At 54.3% G+C, this 15,400-nt stretch overlaps 1 protein-coding gene across 1 annotated transcript in view; it reads right to left on the reverse strand.

Annotated features, from left to right (window-relative positions):
* LOC132400065 (soluble guanylate cyclase 88E-like) overlaps positions 1-14,680 on the reverse strand; it is a 50,583-nt gene extending 35,903 nt beyond the window's left edge. Inside the window, exons 1-5 of the mRNA XM_059981149.1 lie at positions 14,629-14,680; positions 12,736-13,139; positions 9,751-9,868; positions 1,260-1,367; positions 428-548 (exon numbers count right to left, since the gene is read on the reverse strand). Of these exons, the coding sequence (XP_059837132.1) occupies positions 428-548; positions 1,260-1,367; positions 9,751-9,868; positions 12,736-13,139; positions 14,629-14,680 (803 nt within the window). The remainder of the gene's footprint in view (positions 1-427; positions 549-1,259; positions 1,368-9,750; positions 9,869-12,735; positions 13,140-14,628) is intronic.
* Between the last annotated feature and the right edge of the window lie 720 nt (positions 14,681-15,400).

The following is a 15,400-nucleotide window of genomic DNA, read 5'->3' on the forward strand; positions in this document are numbered from 1 at the left end:
TGTGTGTGAGTGAGTGTGTGTGTGTGAGTGTGTATGTGTGAGTGAGTATGTGTGTGTGAGTGTGTGTGTGTGAGTGTGAGTGTGTGTGAGTGTGTGAGTGTGTGAGTGAGTGTGTGTGTGAGTGAGTGTGTGTGTGAGTGTGAGTGTGTGTGAGTGTGTGAGTGAGTGTGTGTGTGAGTGTGTGTGTGTGTGTGTGAGTGTGTGTGTATGAGTGTGTGAGTGAGTGTGTGTATGAGTGTGTGAGTGTGTGTGTGTGAGTGAGTGTGTGTGAGTGAGCTTGTGTGTGTCTATATGTATACACACACACACACACACACACGCACACACACACGTGTAGGCAGCAGGTACAGAGGTGCCACCAGCCCCTCCTGTGATGGTGGGGGGACGGCGTTACACAGCACAATCCCGGGATTCCGAGCATACTCACATGGGGGTGCCGAGGAAGATGAGGGAATCCCACTGGGACACGTACTTCATCTGTCCCTTCAGGTGCAGTGGCTTCTTGGAGGGTTCCCGCATGTCCTCAAAGATGGTGTCACTGCACTTCCCTGTGGAAGGGGGCGGCACATCGGTGACGGGCTCACGGAAATCCCCTCCCCTTCCCATCCACCCCTCACCATGCACCCCTCCCCATCCAACCTGCACCCTCCCCATTTTTAACTCTCCATCCACCCCTCCCCTCGTCAACCAAACCCAGGCCGCTGGAGCCATGGGACAGTGTCTCTACCCACAGTGATTCCATTTCCTTGAGCAACAAGGTCACCTTTTCAACATTTCCTGTTGAGTATCCAGGAGCACGAGGGTTTTGGAGGTGGCAGGAGTGGGATACAGCTAAAGATAAGCTTTATCTGTCACGTGTGTTTTACCGTTCAGTGAAATGTGTCTTTGTGCCAACAACCAACAAAGGCTGAGGACGTGTCCCGGGCAGCCAGCAGGTGCTGCCATGCTTGGGGTGCCAACGCAGCATGCCCACAGTTCACTAACCCTAACCCGTACGTCTTTTGACTGTGGGAGGAAATCGGAGCACTGGGATGAAACCCACGCGGTTAATGGGGAGAACGTAGAAACTCCTTACAGACAGCAGCGGAATTGAACCCCGGTCGCTGGCACGGTGAAGCGTTGTGCTATCGTGCCAGCCCATGAGGAGGACCCATCACGGGCAAGGTGCCCCGGTGCGTCCCCTCCTGCCTTCGATTCACCTCCTCCCTCCTCCTCCTCCTCCTCCCCCCTCCTTTCTCGCGGACCGCTCCCCGTCTTACCTGTCACAGTCTGGAATGCCAGCAGCTCAATATCCTCACCCCTAACATTCTTCGGGGTCCCACTTACGTAGTCAGGGGCCGCGTCCTTGTCCCCGCTCTCCTGCACCTCTGCGGATGGTAACCAGAAGGACAATCATGTGCCGTCCATTACTCAGGTCGGGAAGGGTCCCGCAGTAGAAAGCATCCCTGTACGGAAACTGCTCTTCAGCGGACAGGAAGGCAGGCACCATTAATACAGACCGACACACCAGCGGCACACCTGCCATCAAGTGCGTCTATACAGGAAGGTGCTGGTAAAGGGCCAGCAATACCATGAAGGATCAAGGCCACCCTGCTCGTGGACTGTCCCACTCCTGTCAGAGAGGATTCACACCAGGACCACCAGACTCCAGAACAGTTACTTCCCCCAAGCCATTCAATGCCTGCCCCCCCTAACCCACCCTCCACCACATGCAATCAGTCTGCCTGTATATTCAACGAAACGTATACAATCCCAGACCAGTGAACCACGAGAAGTCCTGGGGCTACTACGGGAGGCCATCTTAAGAGTGAAAAAATAACCACGGTTGAGGTTAGAGGCAGAATTGGATGTACGTCAGCTCTGGCCGGGTTTACAGGTCATCACTTCCTGCAGGGTGAAACCTCACATCATGGACGGGAGTGAAGCTTCACTCCAGGTCAGCTCAGCGTTCTTTCACGCTCACTTTGAGAAACTACCCCTGCGTGAACCCCTGCAGCATCCGGTGACCCCGTCATCTCCGACGTCAGAACATCTTTCAAGAAGGTGAACCTTCCCAAGGTGCCAGGCCCTGATGGCGGACCTGGCAGGGCTCTGAAAGCCCGTGCCACCCAACGAGGGAGCGTTCAAGGGCATCGTCGATCTCTGGCGGCTGAGGTCGGAGGTTCCCACCGGCTTCGAAAGGGTGACAATCGTACCAAGAAGAGCGGGGTGAGCTGCCCCAACGATTATCACCCGGTGGCCCTCACATCTACTGTTCTGAACCACTCTGACAAGTTGGTCAGGGCTAGAATCAGCTCCTGTCTAAGCCAGGGCCTGAACCCACTGCGATCATTGCCTATTACCGCAAGAGGTCCACAGCAGATGGAATCTCCCTGGCTCTCCACTCTGCCTTGGATCAGCTGGACAATAGTAATACAGGTAGTCCCCGAATTACGAACTTCCGACTTACGGACAACTCAGAATTACAAACCGAGGAAGGAGAACGCCATCCGCCATTTTAAGTCGTTGCCATTGACACTGTGTTGAGTGTGTAACCTTGTATTTGGCTTAAGTTTTTCTTAGTAAGAGTGACCCTGATCCCGCCCCCCCCCCCCCCCCACCGTTCCGGTAGGCTGGTGACGCAGTGAGATCAGCGCCAGGCTGGAGAACGGAGTTTCCCGAGTTCGATCCAGTGACAGACCGCTCCCGTACCATCTGTGCCGGGTTGATGTCGATCCAGTGACAGACCGCTCCCGTACCATCCGTGCCGGGTTGATGTCGATCCAGTGACAGACCGCTCCCGTACCATCCGTGCCGGGTTGATGTCGATCCAGTGACAGACCGCTCCCGTACCATCCGTGCCGGGTTGATGTCGATCCAGTGACAGACCGCTCCCGTACCATCCGTGCCGGGTTGATGTCGATCCAGTGACAGACCGCTCCCGTGCCGGGTTGATGTCGATCCAGTGACAGACCGCTCCCGTACCATCCGTGCCGGGTTGATGTCGATCCAGTGACAGACCGCTCCCGTGCCGGGTTGATGTCGATCCAGTGACAGACCGCTCCCGTACCATCCGTGCCGGGTTGATGTCGATCCAGTGACAGACCGCTCCCGTGCCGGGTTGATGTCGATCCAGTGACAGACCGCTCCCGTGCCGGGTTGATGTCGATCCAGTGACAGACCGCTCCCGTACCATCCGTGCCGGGTTGATGTCGATCCAGTGACAGACCGCTCCCGTGCCGGGTTGATGTCGATCCAGTGACAGACCGCTCCCGTACCATCCGTGCCGGGTTGATGTCGATCCAGTGACAGACCGCTCCCGTACCATCCGTGCCGGGTTGATGTCGATCCAGTGACAGACCGCTCCCGTGCCGGGTTGATGTCGATCCAGTGACAGACCGCTCCCGTGCCATCTGTGCCGGGTTGATGTCGAGCTCGCAACTCGACCTCGTTAAAAAAAAACACTGCCACCTCCAGTTTAAATACCCACGTGGAATATTGTGGGTGATCAAATACCCAAACCCAGCACAGCCCCCACTTGTCCCATTCAGCCTGTCTCAATGCGGTGGTCCTTAGGACCCAGCGGACCTCGGGACCCGCCACCCGCAGTGTTTCTGTTCCATTGATGGGAAGCGATCGCGATTGAAAATAAAGTGGAAATAATAAAGCGTTTGGAAAGAGGAGAAACGCCACCAGTCATTGGAAAAGCGTTAGGCTACACTTTAACAATTTTAAAGGATAAAGTGAGAATAATGGAGCATATGAAAGCTACAATTATTACTAAACAACACAGTGGTTTAATTATTGGAATACATATGTTTCTTAAGTGTTTTTTATATGCATAGAAAGGTAAAATATATACTATCTACTAAGACAAACGTTTGACTAACTGATGCTAAATAATACCGGATGTACTTGTTCTGACTTACGTACAAATCCGACTCAGGAACGGAACTCGTTCGTACCCCGGGGACTGCCTGTATCTATGACAGGTGGCTGTTTACTGACTACAGCTCAGTGTTCAACACAATCATACCCTCCGTCCTAATCAACAAGCTCCAGAACCTGGGCCTCCCTCTGAGAATCCCTCATTTCCTCACCTGGAGACCCCAGTCTCCTCCTCGCAGGTAATCAACACGGACGCTCCTCAAAGATGCGTGATTAGCCCACTGCCCTGTTCTCTCTACACTCTAACACCCTCTGTAAATATCAGACGGTGTACAGGAGTGAGGTAGATCAGCTGGTCGCAGCAACAACCTCGCACTCAGTGTTAGTAAGACCAGGGAACTGATTGTGGAGCCCAGGCAGGGGAAATGAAGGGAACAGACACCGGTCCTCATGGAGGGATCATCAGTGGAAAGGGTGAGCAGCTTCAAGTTCCTGTGTCAACATCTCCGAGGATCTATCCTGGCCCCAACAATTACAAAGAAGACACAGTGAGGGCTACACTTCATTAGGAGTTTCAGCAGAATCGGTATGATACCAACAACTCTCACAAATTTCTCCAGATGCACTGTGAAGAGTATTCTAACCATCTGCATTACCGTCTGGTACGCAGGGGCCACGGCACAGGGTCGGAAAAAGCTGCAGAGAGTTGTAAAGCTTCATCACCAGCACTAACATCCCCAACTCTGAGGACATCTTCAAAAGGCAGTGCCTCAGAAAGGTGGCACCTATCCTTAAGGACGCCCGTCACCCAGGACATGCTCTCTTCTCTTCGCTATCATCAGAAGCTGCAGAAAGCGGAACCTCTGCTACCTCCCGCACAAGCACTAACCTCCTCAGCATTGAAAGGTGGCACCTATCCTTAAGGACGCCCATCACCCAGGACATGCCCTCGTCTCATCGACAGAAAAAGCCTCTATTATATCAAGGTGAAAACAGATCTCCACAAAGTGATCTAAATTAATTACAAATAGGAACCACAAATAATTGATGGCATGAGATTTCACTCCCTTTAATATGACATGCCAAGGTCATCACTGATGCTGCCAGTTGGTTTTAGAAATCACATGATCAGTTAAATGGAGATCTGATTTTCGAGACCTGTGTGCAGTCAAGGTGTTTGAATTGATTGCAGTAAAAATACTCCTGTATCTGGATTGTCCAACTGCTGGTGTGTCAGTGCCCTGGCAAAAACTACACCGTGAGGACACAACATCCAAGCAACTCTGCAAAAAGGTTGTTGAAAAGCACAAGTCAGGAGATGGATACAAGAAAATTTTCCAAGTCACTGAATGTCCTTGGAGTGTAGTTCAGTCAATCATCAAAAAAATAGAAAGAATATGGCACAGCTGTAAATCTGCCTGGATCAGGCTGCCTCAGAAACTGAGTGACCGTGCAAGAAGGGGACGAGTGAGGGAGGCCACCAGGAGACCTGTGAAAACTCTGGAGGAGTTACAAGCTTCAGTAGCAGTCTGTCCCATCTCAGCCACTGAAGATTGTAACTGCCTGCATTTTACCCATATCCCTCTAAACCTTTCCTATCCGTGTACCTGTCCGTATCCCTCTAAACCTTTCCTATCCGTGTACCTGTCCGTATCCCGCTAAACCTTTCCTATCCGTGTACCTGTCCGTATCCCTCTAAACCTTTCCTATCCGTGTACCTGTCCATATCCTTCTAAACCTTTCCTATCTGTGTACCTGTCCGTATCCCTCTGAACCTTTCCTATCCGTGTACCTGTCCATATCCCTCTAAACCTTTCCTATCCGTGTAACTGTCCGTATCCCTCTGAACCTTTCCTTTCCGTGTACCTGTCCGTATCCCTCTAAACCTTTCCTATCCGTGTACCTGTCCGTATCCCTCTAAACCTTTCCTATCCGTGTACCTGTCCGTATCCCTCTGAACCTTTCCTATCCGTGTACCTGTCCATATCCCTCTAAACCTTTCCTATCCGTGTCCCTGTCCGTATCCCTCTAAACCTTTCCTATCCGTGTACCCGTCCGTATCCCTCTGAACCTTTCCTATCCGTGTACCTGTCCATATCCCTCTAAACCTTTCCTATCCGTGTACCCGTCCGTATCCCTCTGAACCTTTCCTATCCGTGTACCCGTCCGTATCCCTCTAAACCTTTCCTATCCGTGTACCTGTCAGTATTACTCTAAACCTTTCCTATCCGTCTACCTGTCCGTATCCCTCTAAACCTTTCCTATCCGTGTACCTGTCCATATCCCTCTAAGCCTTTCCTATCCGTGTGCCTGTCTGTGTATTTTAAATGTAGTGATCATTTTTTACATAAATATTTACATTTGCCCACAACAGGGCAACCAAAACTGAACACAACTCTCCTATTGTAGCCCTCACTGTGACATAACACCCCAACTGCTGTAGCTGGAGCCCTGACTGGTGAAGGGCTGTGTGCCAGGTGCTATTGTCAGCACCCTGTCTGCCTCTGATGTCTCTTTCATGGAACCAGCTGCCTGTGCTCCAAGGTCCCTCTGTTCTACAACTCACCCTGTGCTCTACCATTCACTGTGGAAATCCCACCCTTACTTATCTTCCCAAATGCAACTCCCTCACATTTGTCTGAATTATACTCCATCTGCCCACTTGCCCAGCTGATGTAGAATTCTCTGTAATCTTCACTGTTCACAAAACCGCCTGTTTAGTGTCGTCTGCAAACCTGCTAACCATTGACAGATGTACACAAGATTTATAGACAGAGAGGACAGCCTGTACCTCTTTCCCAAGTTGGCTTGGAAATGGCTGGGAAAAATGGCATAATTTTAAAGTGACTGAGGGAGCATAATTTTAGTGATTGGAGGAAGCATAGGTAGGTTTTTTAACCAGAGAATGCTAGGTTCATGGAACATGCTGCCCATGGGGCAGTGGTAGGGGCAGATATGTTAGGGATGTTTAAGAGACACCTAGGTAGGCACATGGAGAAAAGAAAAATGGAGGCTCTGTAGGAGGGAAGGGTTAGAATGATCTTGGAGTAGGCTATAGGATCGGCACAATATCGGGGGATGAAGGGTCTGTACTGTGCTGGAATATTCTATGTTCTATGTCTTGTACATTCTCATCCAAATCTCTGAAATAGATGACAGACAACAATGGATCCAGCTCTGGGCTCTAGGAATAAAACACTCGTCATGGGTCTCCAGTCTGACAAATATCTCTCTGCACCAGTCTGAGAAACATCCTTCACAGGCCTCTAGTCTGAGAAACATCCTTCACAGGCGTCAGGTCTGAGAAACATCCTTCACAGGCGTCAGGTCTGAGAAACATCCTTCACAGGCCTCTGGTCTGAGAAACATCCTTCACAGGCCTCTAGTCTGAGAAACATCCTTCACAGGCCTCTGGTCTGAGAAACATCCTTCACAGGCCTCTAGTCTGAGAAACATCCTTCACAGGCGTCAGGTCTGAGAAACATCCTTCACAGGCCTCGAGTCTCAGAAACATCTTTCACAGGCCTCTGGTCTGAGAAACATCCTTCACAAGCCTCTAGTCTCAGAAACATCCTTCACAGGCCTCGAGTATCAGAAACATCCTTCACAGGCCTCTGGTCTGAGAAACATCCTTCACAGGCCTCGAGTCTCAGAAACATCTTTCACAGGCCTCGAGTCTCAGAAACATCTTTCACAGGCCTCGAGTCTCAGAAACATCTTTCACAGGCCTCGAGTCTGAGAAACATCCTTCACAGGCCTCTGGTCTGAGAAACATTCTTCCCAGGCCTCTGGTCTGAGAAACATCCTTCACAGGCCTCTCGTCTGAGAAACATCCTTCACAGGCCTCTCGTCTGAGAAACATCCTTCACAGGCCTCTCGTCTGAGAAACATCCTTCACAGGCCTCTAGTCTGAGAAGCATCCTTCTACCGTCTCCCTCTGCTTCCCACCATCAAGTGAATTCTGTATCTCGTTAGCCAGCTCTCCCCGAGTGCCGTGTGATCAGATTTTCTGGAGCAGCCCCCCATGCAGGATATTAAAAGGATGTGTCTGAAATCCACATGGAACATATCCACTGCTCTGCCCTCATCAACCTTCTTGATTATTTCTTCAAAACGCTTGATCACATCTGCAAGACATCATCTCCCACACACAAAGCCCTGCTTACTATCTCTAATCAATCCCATCATCCCAAATGAACGTACCCCTGGGAATCCCCTCCACCACCCAGGAACTCACCAACTACAGGCGTTCCAGTTATTGGTCAGCGACCGAGAAATTTACTGTGAAGCTCTTCATAAATAAAGGATTAACATCACCACCCTCCAGTTTTCCAGCACTTCCCTCGGTGCTAATCCCTCCGTCGTTTTTCACAGGATCATAAAGCTCGACAGCACTGACACAGCCACTTGGTGCATCTTTTCCAAGATCCAGCTGTTCACACCGGGACCATGGCCCTGGAAACCCATCCCAACCATGTGCCCATCTATATTTCTCTTAATTATTGAAATCACACCCTCACCCACCACTTGTCCGTTCCTCAACCTCGCCACCCTCTGAGCGAAAAGGGTCCCCAGAAATATTTCCCCTTTGATCCCCGACTTTGATCCAGTTCCAGTCTCAGCCAGCCTGGGGAAAACGCCTGATTATCAATACCACTGGTAATTTTGTACACCTCTATCAGACCTGCCCTCATTCTCCGATGCTCCAGGGAATAAAGTCCAAACTTGGACCCTCGAGTGCCGGCAACATCCCTGTAAATTTTCTCTGTACTTTCTCAATCTTGTTGATCTTTACTGTGACCACCAAAGCAGCTGATTTCAGCGGCTCAGATTAAACAGTTCATCATACTTTCTGCAGTCACGCCTTGCTGTCCATAACCTTACACAAACACCTTCAAAGCTTGGAGTTCTTGTACTAACTCGTTTGTCGAGAGTATAGTCTGCTGGGGTACAGAAAGCAGTGAGGAAACTGCGATCCTGGTCTGCAAGGCAGAGCGAAGGGAAGCAGACAAGACGGGAAAAGGCCAGGTTGCGAATGGCTGAAGATTTCTGGTTAACCACAAGAGGGAGGCAAACACACACAGTTACACAGACAGACAATCTGCACATGCTGGAAATCCAAGCAAAATACTGGAGGAACTCAGCAGGCCAGGCAGCATCTATGGGTAAAAGTAGTGTCTACATTACAGGCCGAGACCCTTCAGCAGTCAGTTACACAGACACTGAGAGAAGCTTCCCTACAGCCAACACCGTCCCATCACACTTTCCCGGGGTCAGATACAGAGTGAAACTCCCTCCACACCGTCCCATCACCCACTCCCGGGGTCAGACACAGAGTGAAACTCCCTCCACACCGTCCCATCACACACTCCCGGGGTCAGACACAGAGTGAAACTCCCTCCACACCGTCCCATCACACACTCCCGGGGTCAGACACAGAGTGAAACTCCCTCTACACCGTCCCATCACACACTCCCGGGGTCAGACACAGAGTGAAACTCCCTCCACACCGTCCCATCACCCACTCCCGGGGTCAGACACAGAGTGAAACTCCCTCCACACCGTCCCATCACACACTCCCGGGGTCAGACACAGAGTGAAACTCCCTCCACACCGTCCCATCACACACTCCCGGGGTCAGACACAGAGTGAAACTCCCTCCACACCGTCCCATCACACACTCCCGGGGTCAGATACAAAGTGAAACTCCCTCTACACTGTCCCATCACACACTCCCGGGGTCAGACAGAATGAATCTCCCTCCACACCGTCCCATCACACACTCCCGGGGTAAGATACAGAGTGAATCGCCCTCCACACCGTCCCATCACACACTCCCGGGGTCAGACACAGAGTGAAACTCCCACCACACCGTCCCATCACCTTTATTCTGTTGGTCTTTCTCAGGATCTCTGTTGGGATTGGACACACTTGACTTCTGTTTGCTCTCAACCACAGCCTTGGACACCAGCTCGAACACATTGTTGAGGTGGGTGTAGATCTGTGTGAGAGAGGCAGGAGCCACTCAGTCCTTTGTCCTCACACACAGTCCTGTCTGTACGATCCCACTCACTCCCAGACCCATCTCCACCCTCCCCCTCACTCCCAGACCCATCTCCACCCTCCCCCTCAGTCTCAGTCCCATCTCCACCCTCCCCCTCACTCCCAGTCCCATCTCCACCCTCCCCCTCACTCCCAGTCCCATCTCCATCCTCCCCCTCACTCCCAGTCCCATCTCCACCCTCCCCCTCACTCCCAGTCCCATCTCCATCCTCCCCCTCACTCCCAGTCCCATCTCCACCCTCCCCCGTCACTCCCAGTCCCATCTCCACCCTCCCCCTCACTCCCAGTCCCATCTCCACCCTCCCCCGTCACTCCCAGTCCCATCTCCACCCTCCCCCTCACTCCCAGTCCCATCTCCACCCTCCCCCTCACTCCCAGTCCCATCTCCACCCTCCCCCGTCACTCCCAGTCCCAACTCCACCCTCCCCCTCACTCCCAGTCCCATCTCCACCCTCCCCCGTCACTCCCAGTCCCATCTCCACCCTCCCCCTCACTCCCAGTCCCATCTCCACCCTCCCCCTCACTCCCAGTCCCATCTCCATCCTCCCCCTCACTCCCAGATCCATCTCCATCCTCCCCGTCACTCCGTCCCATCTCCACCATCCCCCTCACTCCCAGTCCCATCTCCATCCTCCCCCTCACTCCCAGTCCCATCTCCATCCTCCCCGTCACTCCCAGTCCCATCTCCATCCTCCCCCTCACTCCCAGTCCCATCTCCACCCTCCCCCTCACTCCCAGTCCCATCTCCATCCTCCCACTCACTCCCAGTCCCATCTCCACCCTCCCCCTCACTCCCAGTCCCATCTCCATCCTCCCACTCACTCCCAGACCCATCTCCACCCTCCCCCTCACTCCCAGTCCCATCTCCACCCTCCCCCTCACTCCCAGTCCCATCTCCATCCTCCCCGTCACTCCCAGTCCCATCTCCATCCTCCCCCTCACTCCCAGTCCCATCTCCACCCTCCCCCTCACTCCCAGTCCCATCTCCATCCTCCCCCTCACTCCCAGTCCCATCTCCACCCTCCCCCTCACTCCCAGACCCATCTCCATCCTCCCCGTCACTCCCAGTCCCATCTCCATCCTCCCCCTCACTCCCAGTCCCATCTCCATCCTCCCCCTCACTCCCAGTCCCATCTCCACCCTCCCCCTCACTCCCAGACCCATCTCCACCCTCCCCCTCACTCCCAGACCCATCTCCACCCTCCCCCTCACTCCCAGTCCCATCTCCACCCTCCCCCTCAGTCTCAGTCCCATCCATCCTCCCCGTCACTCCCAGTCCCATCTCCATCCTCCCCCTCACTCCCAGTCCCATCTCCACCCTCCCCCTCACTCCCAGTCCCATCTCCATCCTCCCCCTCACTCCCAGTCCCATCTCCACCCTCCCCCTCACTCCCAGACCCATCTCCACCCTCCCCCTCACTCCCAGACCCATCTCCACCCTCCCCCTCACTCCCAGTCCCATCTCCACCCTCCCCCTCACTCCCAGTCCCATCTCCATCCTCCCCCTCACTCCCAGTCCCATCTCCACCCTTCCCCTCACTCCCAGTCCCATCTCCATCCTCCCCGTCACTCCCAGTCCCATCTCCACCCTCCCCCTCACTCCCAGTCCCATCTCCACCCTCCCCCTCACTCCCAGACCCATCTCCACCCTCCCCCTCACTCCCAGTCCCATCTCCACCCTCCCCTTCAGTCTCAGTCCCATCTCCACCCTCCCCCTCACTCCCAGTCCCATCTCCACCCTCCCCCTCACTCCCAGTCCCATCTCCACCCTCCCCCTCACTCCCAGTCCCATCTCCATCCTCCCCCTCACTCCCAGTCCCATCTCCATCCTCCCCCTCACTCCCAGTCCCATCTCCATCCTCCCCCTCACTCCCAGTCCCATCTCCACCCTCCCCCTCACTCCGTCCCATCTCCATCCTCCCCCTCACTCCCAGTCCCATCTCCACCCTCCCCCTCACTCCCAGACCCATCTCCACCCTCCCCCTCACTCCCAGACCCATCTCCACCCTCCCCCTCACTCCCAGTCCCATCTCCACCCTCCCCCTCACTCCGTCCCATCTCCATCCTCCCCCTCACTCCCAGTCCCATCTCCATCCTCCCCCTCACTCCCAGTCCCATCTCCACCCTCCCCCTCACTCCCAGTCCCATCTCCACCCTCCCCCTCACTCCCAGTCCCATCTCCATCCTCCCCCTCACTCCCAGTCCCATCTCCATCCTCCCCCTCACTCCCAGACCCATCTCCATCCTCACCCTCACTCCCAGTCCCATCTCCACCCTCCCCCTCACTCCCAGCCCCATCTCCACCCTCCCCTCAGTCACAGTCCCACCTCCATCCTCCCCGTCACTCCCAGTCCCATCTCCACCCTCCCCCTCAGTCCCAGTCCCATCTCCACCCTCCCCCTCAGTCCCAGTCCTATCTCCATCCTCCCCGTCACTCCGTCCCATCTCCATTTTGTCCCTCATTGCCAGAGCCATCAATCCTCACAGACCACTCTTCGCTTTCCAACCTCTCTCAGATAATTCCACTTTCACTTCCAAATCCCTCCTCAATTTCACAACCTCCCCCTGCCTTTCCCTCACAGTACGTTCTCCCACTCTCCCCACCCAGATTCCCCCCCTTTCTCCTTCACTCAACTGTCCTCCCGCTCTCCGATTTCCCTTCAAAGACACTTCCCCCCCACCTTCACCCCACCAATCCCAAACTTCCTCACCTCATCTGTCTCTCCAAGTCGCCCCTCCCAACTTTCTGTCCATCACTCCCAGACTCCCTCACCCCACCCCCACCCCCCCGGCACTCCGGCTTACATTTTCCCAGTTGAACTCCAGCATGGGCCGGACCAGGGTGAACTCATCGTTGACCTTCTTGCCCTGCAGATCCGAGAAGACCTCCTTAAGGCCATCGCCGATCCTGGACATGGTCATGTCGCGTCGGAAGATCATGCTGAAGGGGAACATGTCGAAGAAGATGCCCTTCTTCATGGGCAGCTTCTCGTAGTCGGGGGCCGCCCTCAGCTGCGGCCTGCGGTGTTTGAAGGCCGCGTTGTCAAAGTTCATCTTGTACACCACGTACGTCATCTTCTCTGTCTCCTCCTTGGAGAGGATCTCCACCTCGATGTCCGTGTTGTAGAACTGGCGGCCAACCTGGGACAACTGCCCTGCAAAGGGGCAACGGGTCAGATTGGCTGGTGTCTCCAGGAGTTCCTGGGGACCTGTGCATCAGCCATAACACATGCGAACAGTCTTAGGCCATTCAGCCCATCCACACTGCTCTGCACGTCCATCATGGCTGATCCATTTTCTCTGCCTTCTCCCTGCAACCTTTGAAGCCCCCATTAACCACGGATCTATCGATCTCCGCTTTCACTATGCCCAATAACTTGGCCTGCAAAGCCATCTGTGGCAATAAATTCCACAGATTTACCACCCTCTGGGTAAAGAAATTCCCCCTCACCTCCATTCCAAATGGACATCCCTCTAAGCTGAGGCTGTGCCCCCTGGTTCTTGACTTCCCACCACGGGAAACATCCTCTCCCTTCAACTTGGCCGTTCAGTAACCAATAAGCTTCCCCCTCATTCAGTGAGTACAGACCCAGAGCCTTCGACCACTCCTCATGTGATAACCCTTCGTTGTCAGCATCATTCTTGGGAACTCCCTGTGAAGCCTCTGCTCTGTCCGCAGACCCTTTCTCAAACCTGCTCACTATACTACTAGAGAGGCCTCACCAGCCTCGACATTTCATCCCTGCTCTTATATTCTGGTCCTCTTGAAATGAATGCTAACATTGCATTTGCCTTCCTCACTGACTGCCAATTAACCCTAGCCCCCTGTAGCTATATATCCAGCTAAACGAATCTCTTCTGCTTACACAGTGCCCAAATCCCTCCATTCTCTCCCCATCCACGTGCCAGTCTAGGACCCTCTTAAACACCCCTATCTTATCTGCCTCCACCACCACCCCTGGCGGGGTATTCCAGGCACAAACCCTGTGTGTAAAAACAAACTTCTCCATACATCACTTTCAACTTACCCCCCTCGCCTTAAATACATCCCCTCTGGTGTCAAACATTGCCACCAGCTGCCTACTCCACGTATGATTTTGTAAACCTCTTTCCCCTCAGCCTCCGGCACTCCAGAGAAAACTCTCCTCACAGCTCATGTCCTCTAATCCAGACAGCATCGTGGTGAGCCTCTTGCACCCTCTCGGTGAGGCAACTGAATGCAGTTCTCCAGACGTGAGTTTCATAAAGCTGCATCGACTCCTGTACTCCTCGCCCTCTCTGAACTTGGACCCAAGATCTCTCTGCACAGCAAAGCTCCTGAGGATCGGGCCCGTAACTGAGTACCGTCCCTTTACGTTTGATCTCCCAAACACAACGAATACCTCACACTGCTCCAGAATAACTCAATGTGCAATTTCTGCAAATGTGTGGCTCTATCCCCTCGCTGTCCCTTTGCAGTCCTTGCTGCCCCTCCCAATGCCCTGTCTCCTCGCTGCCCCTCATTCATCACTGCCCCTCCTGCAATGTGGTGCTCCCTTGTCAATGCCCCTCCATCCTCAACACCACCAGCCCCCGGGAACTCCACCGAAAAACTCCGTCCCCTTCCCCTCCCTCATCCCCTCCCCTTCCCCCATCCCCTCCACTTCCCACTCATCCCCTCCTCCTTTCACCTCAACCTCTCCCCTTCCCCCTCCCTACCTTCCACCCTCAACTGCTCCCCTTCTCCCATCCTCTTCCCCTCTCCTTCCATCTCACCCCCTCCCCTCCCCTTCCCCTCATCCCCTCCACTTTCACTTCAACCTCTCCCCCTCTCCTTCCCCTTCAACCTCTCCCCCTCATCCCCTCCCCCTTCAACATCTCCCCCTCCCCTTCCCCTTCAACCTCTCCCCCTCATCCCCTCTCCTTCCCCTTCAACCTCTCCCCCTCTCCTTCCCCTTCAACCTCTCCCCCTCTCCTTCCCCTTCAACCTCTCCCCCTCTCCCCCTCATCCCCTCCCCCTTCAACCTCTCCCCCTCCCCTTCCCCTTCAACCTCTCCCCCTCATCCCCTCCCCTTCCCCTTCAACCTCTCCCCCTCATCCCCTCCCCTTCCCATTCAACCTCTCCCCCTCCCCTTCCCCTTCAACCTCTCCCCCTCATCCCTCCCCTTCCCCTTCAACCTCTCCCCCTCTCCTTCCCCCTCTCCCCCTCCCCTTCCCTCTCCCTACCTTCCACCCTCAACTGCTCCCCTTCTCCCATCCTCTTCCCCTCTCCTTCCATCTCACCCCCTCCCCTCCCCTTCCCCTCATCCCCTCCACTTTCACTTCAACCTCTCCCCCTCTCCTTCCCCTTCAACCTCTCCCCCTCATCCCCTTCCCCTTCAACCTCTCCCCCTCATCCCCTCTCCTTCCCCTTCAACCTCTCCCCCTCTCCTTCCCCTTCAACCTCTCCCCCTCTCCTTCCCCTTCAACCTCTCCCCCTCTCCTTCCCCTT

The sequence above is a fragment of the Hypanus sabinus genome, chromosome 9 (genome assembly GCF_030144855.1).
Source record: "Hypanus sabinus isolate sHypSab1 chromosome 9, sHypSab1.hap1, whole genome shotgun sequence".
NCBI lineage: Eukaryota > Metazoa > Chordata > Chondrichthyes > Myliobatiformes > Dasyatidae > Hypanus > Hypanus sabinus.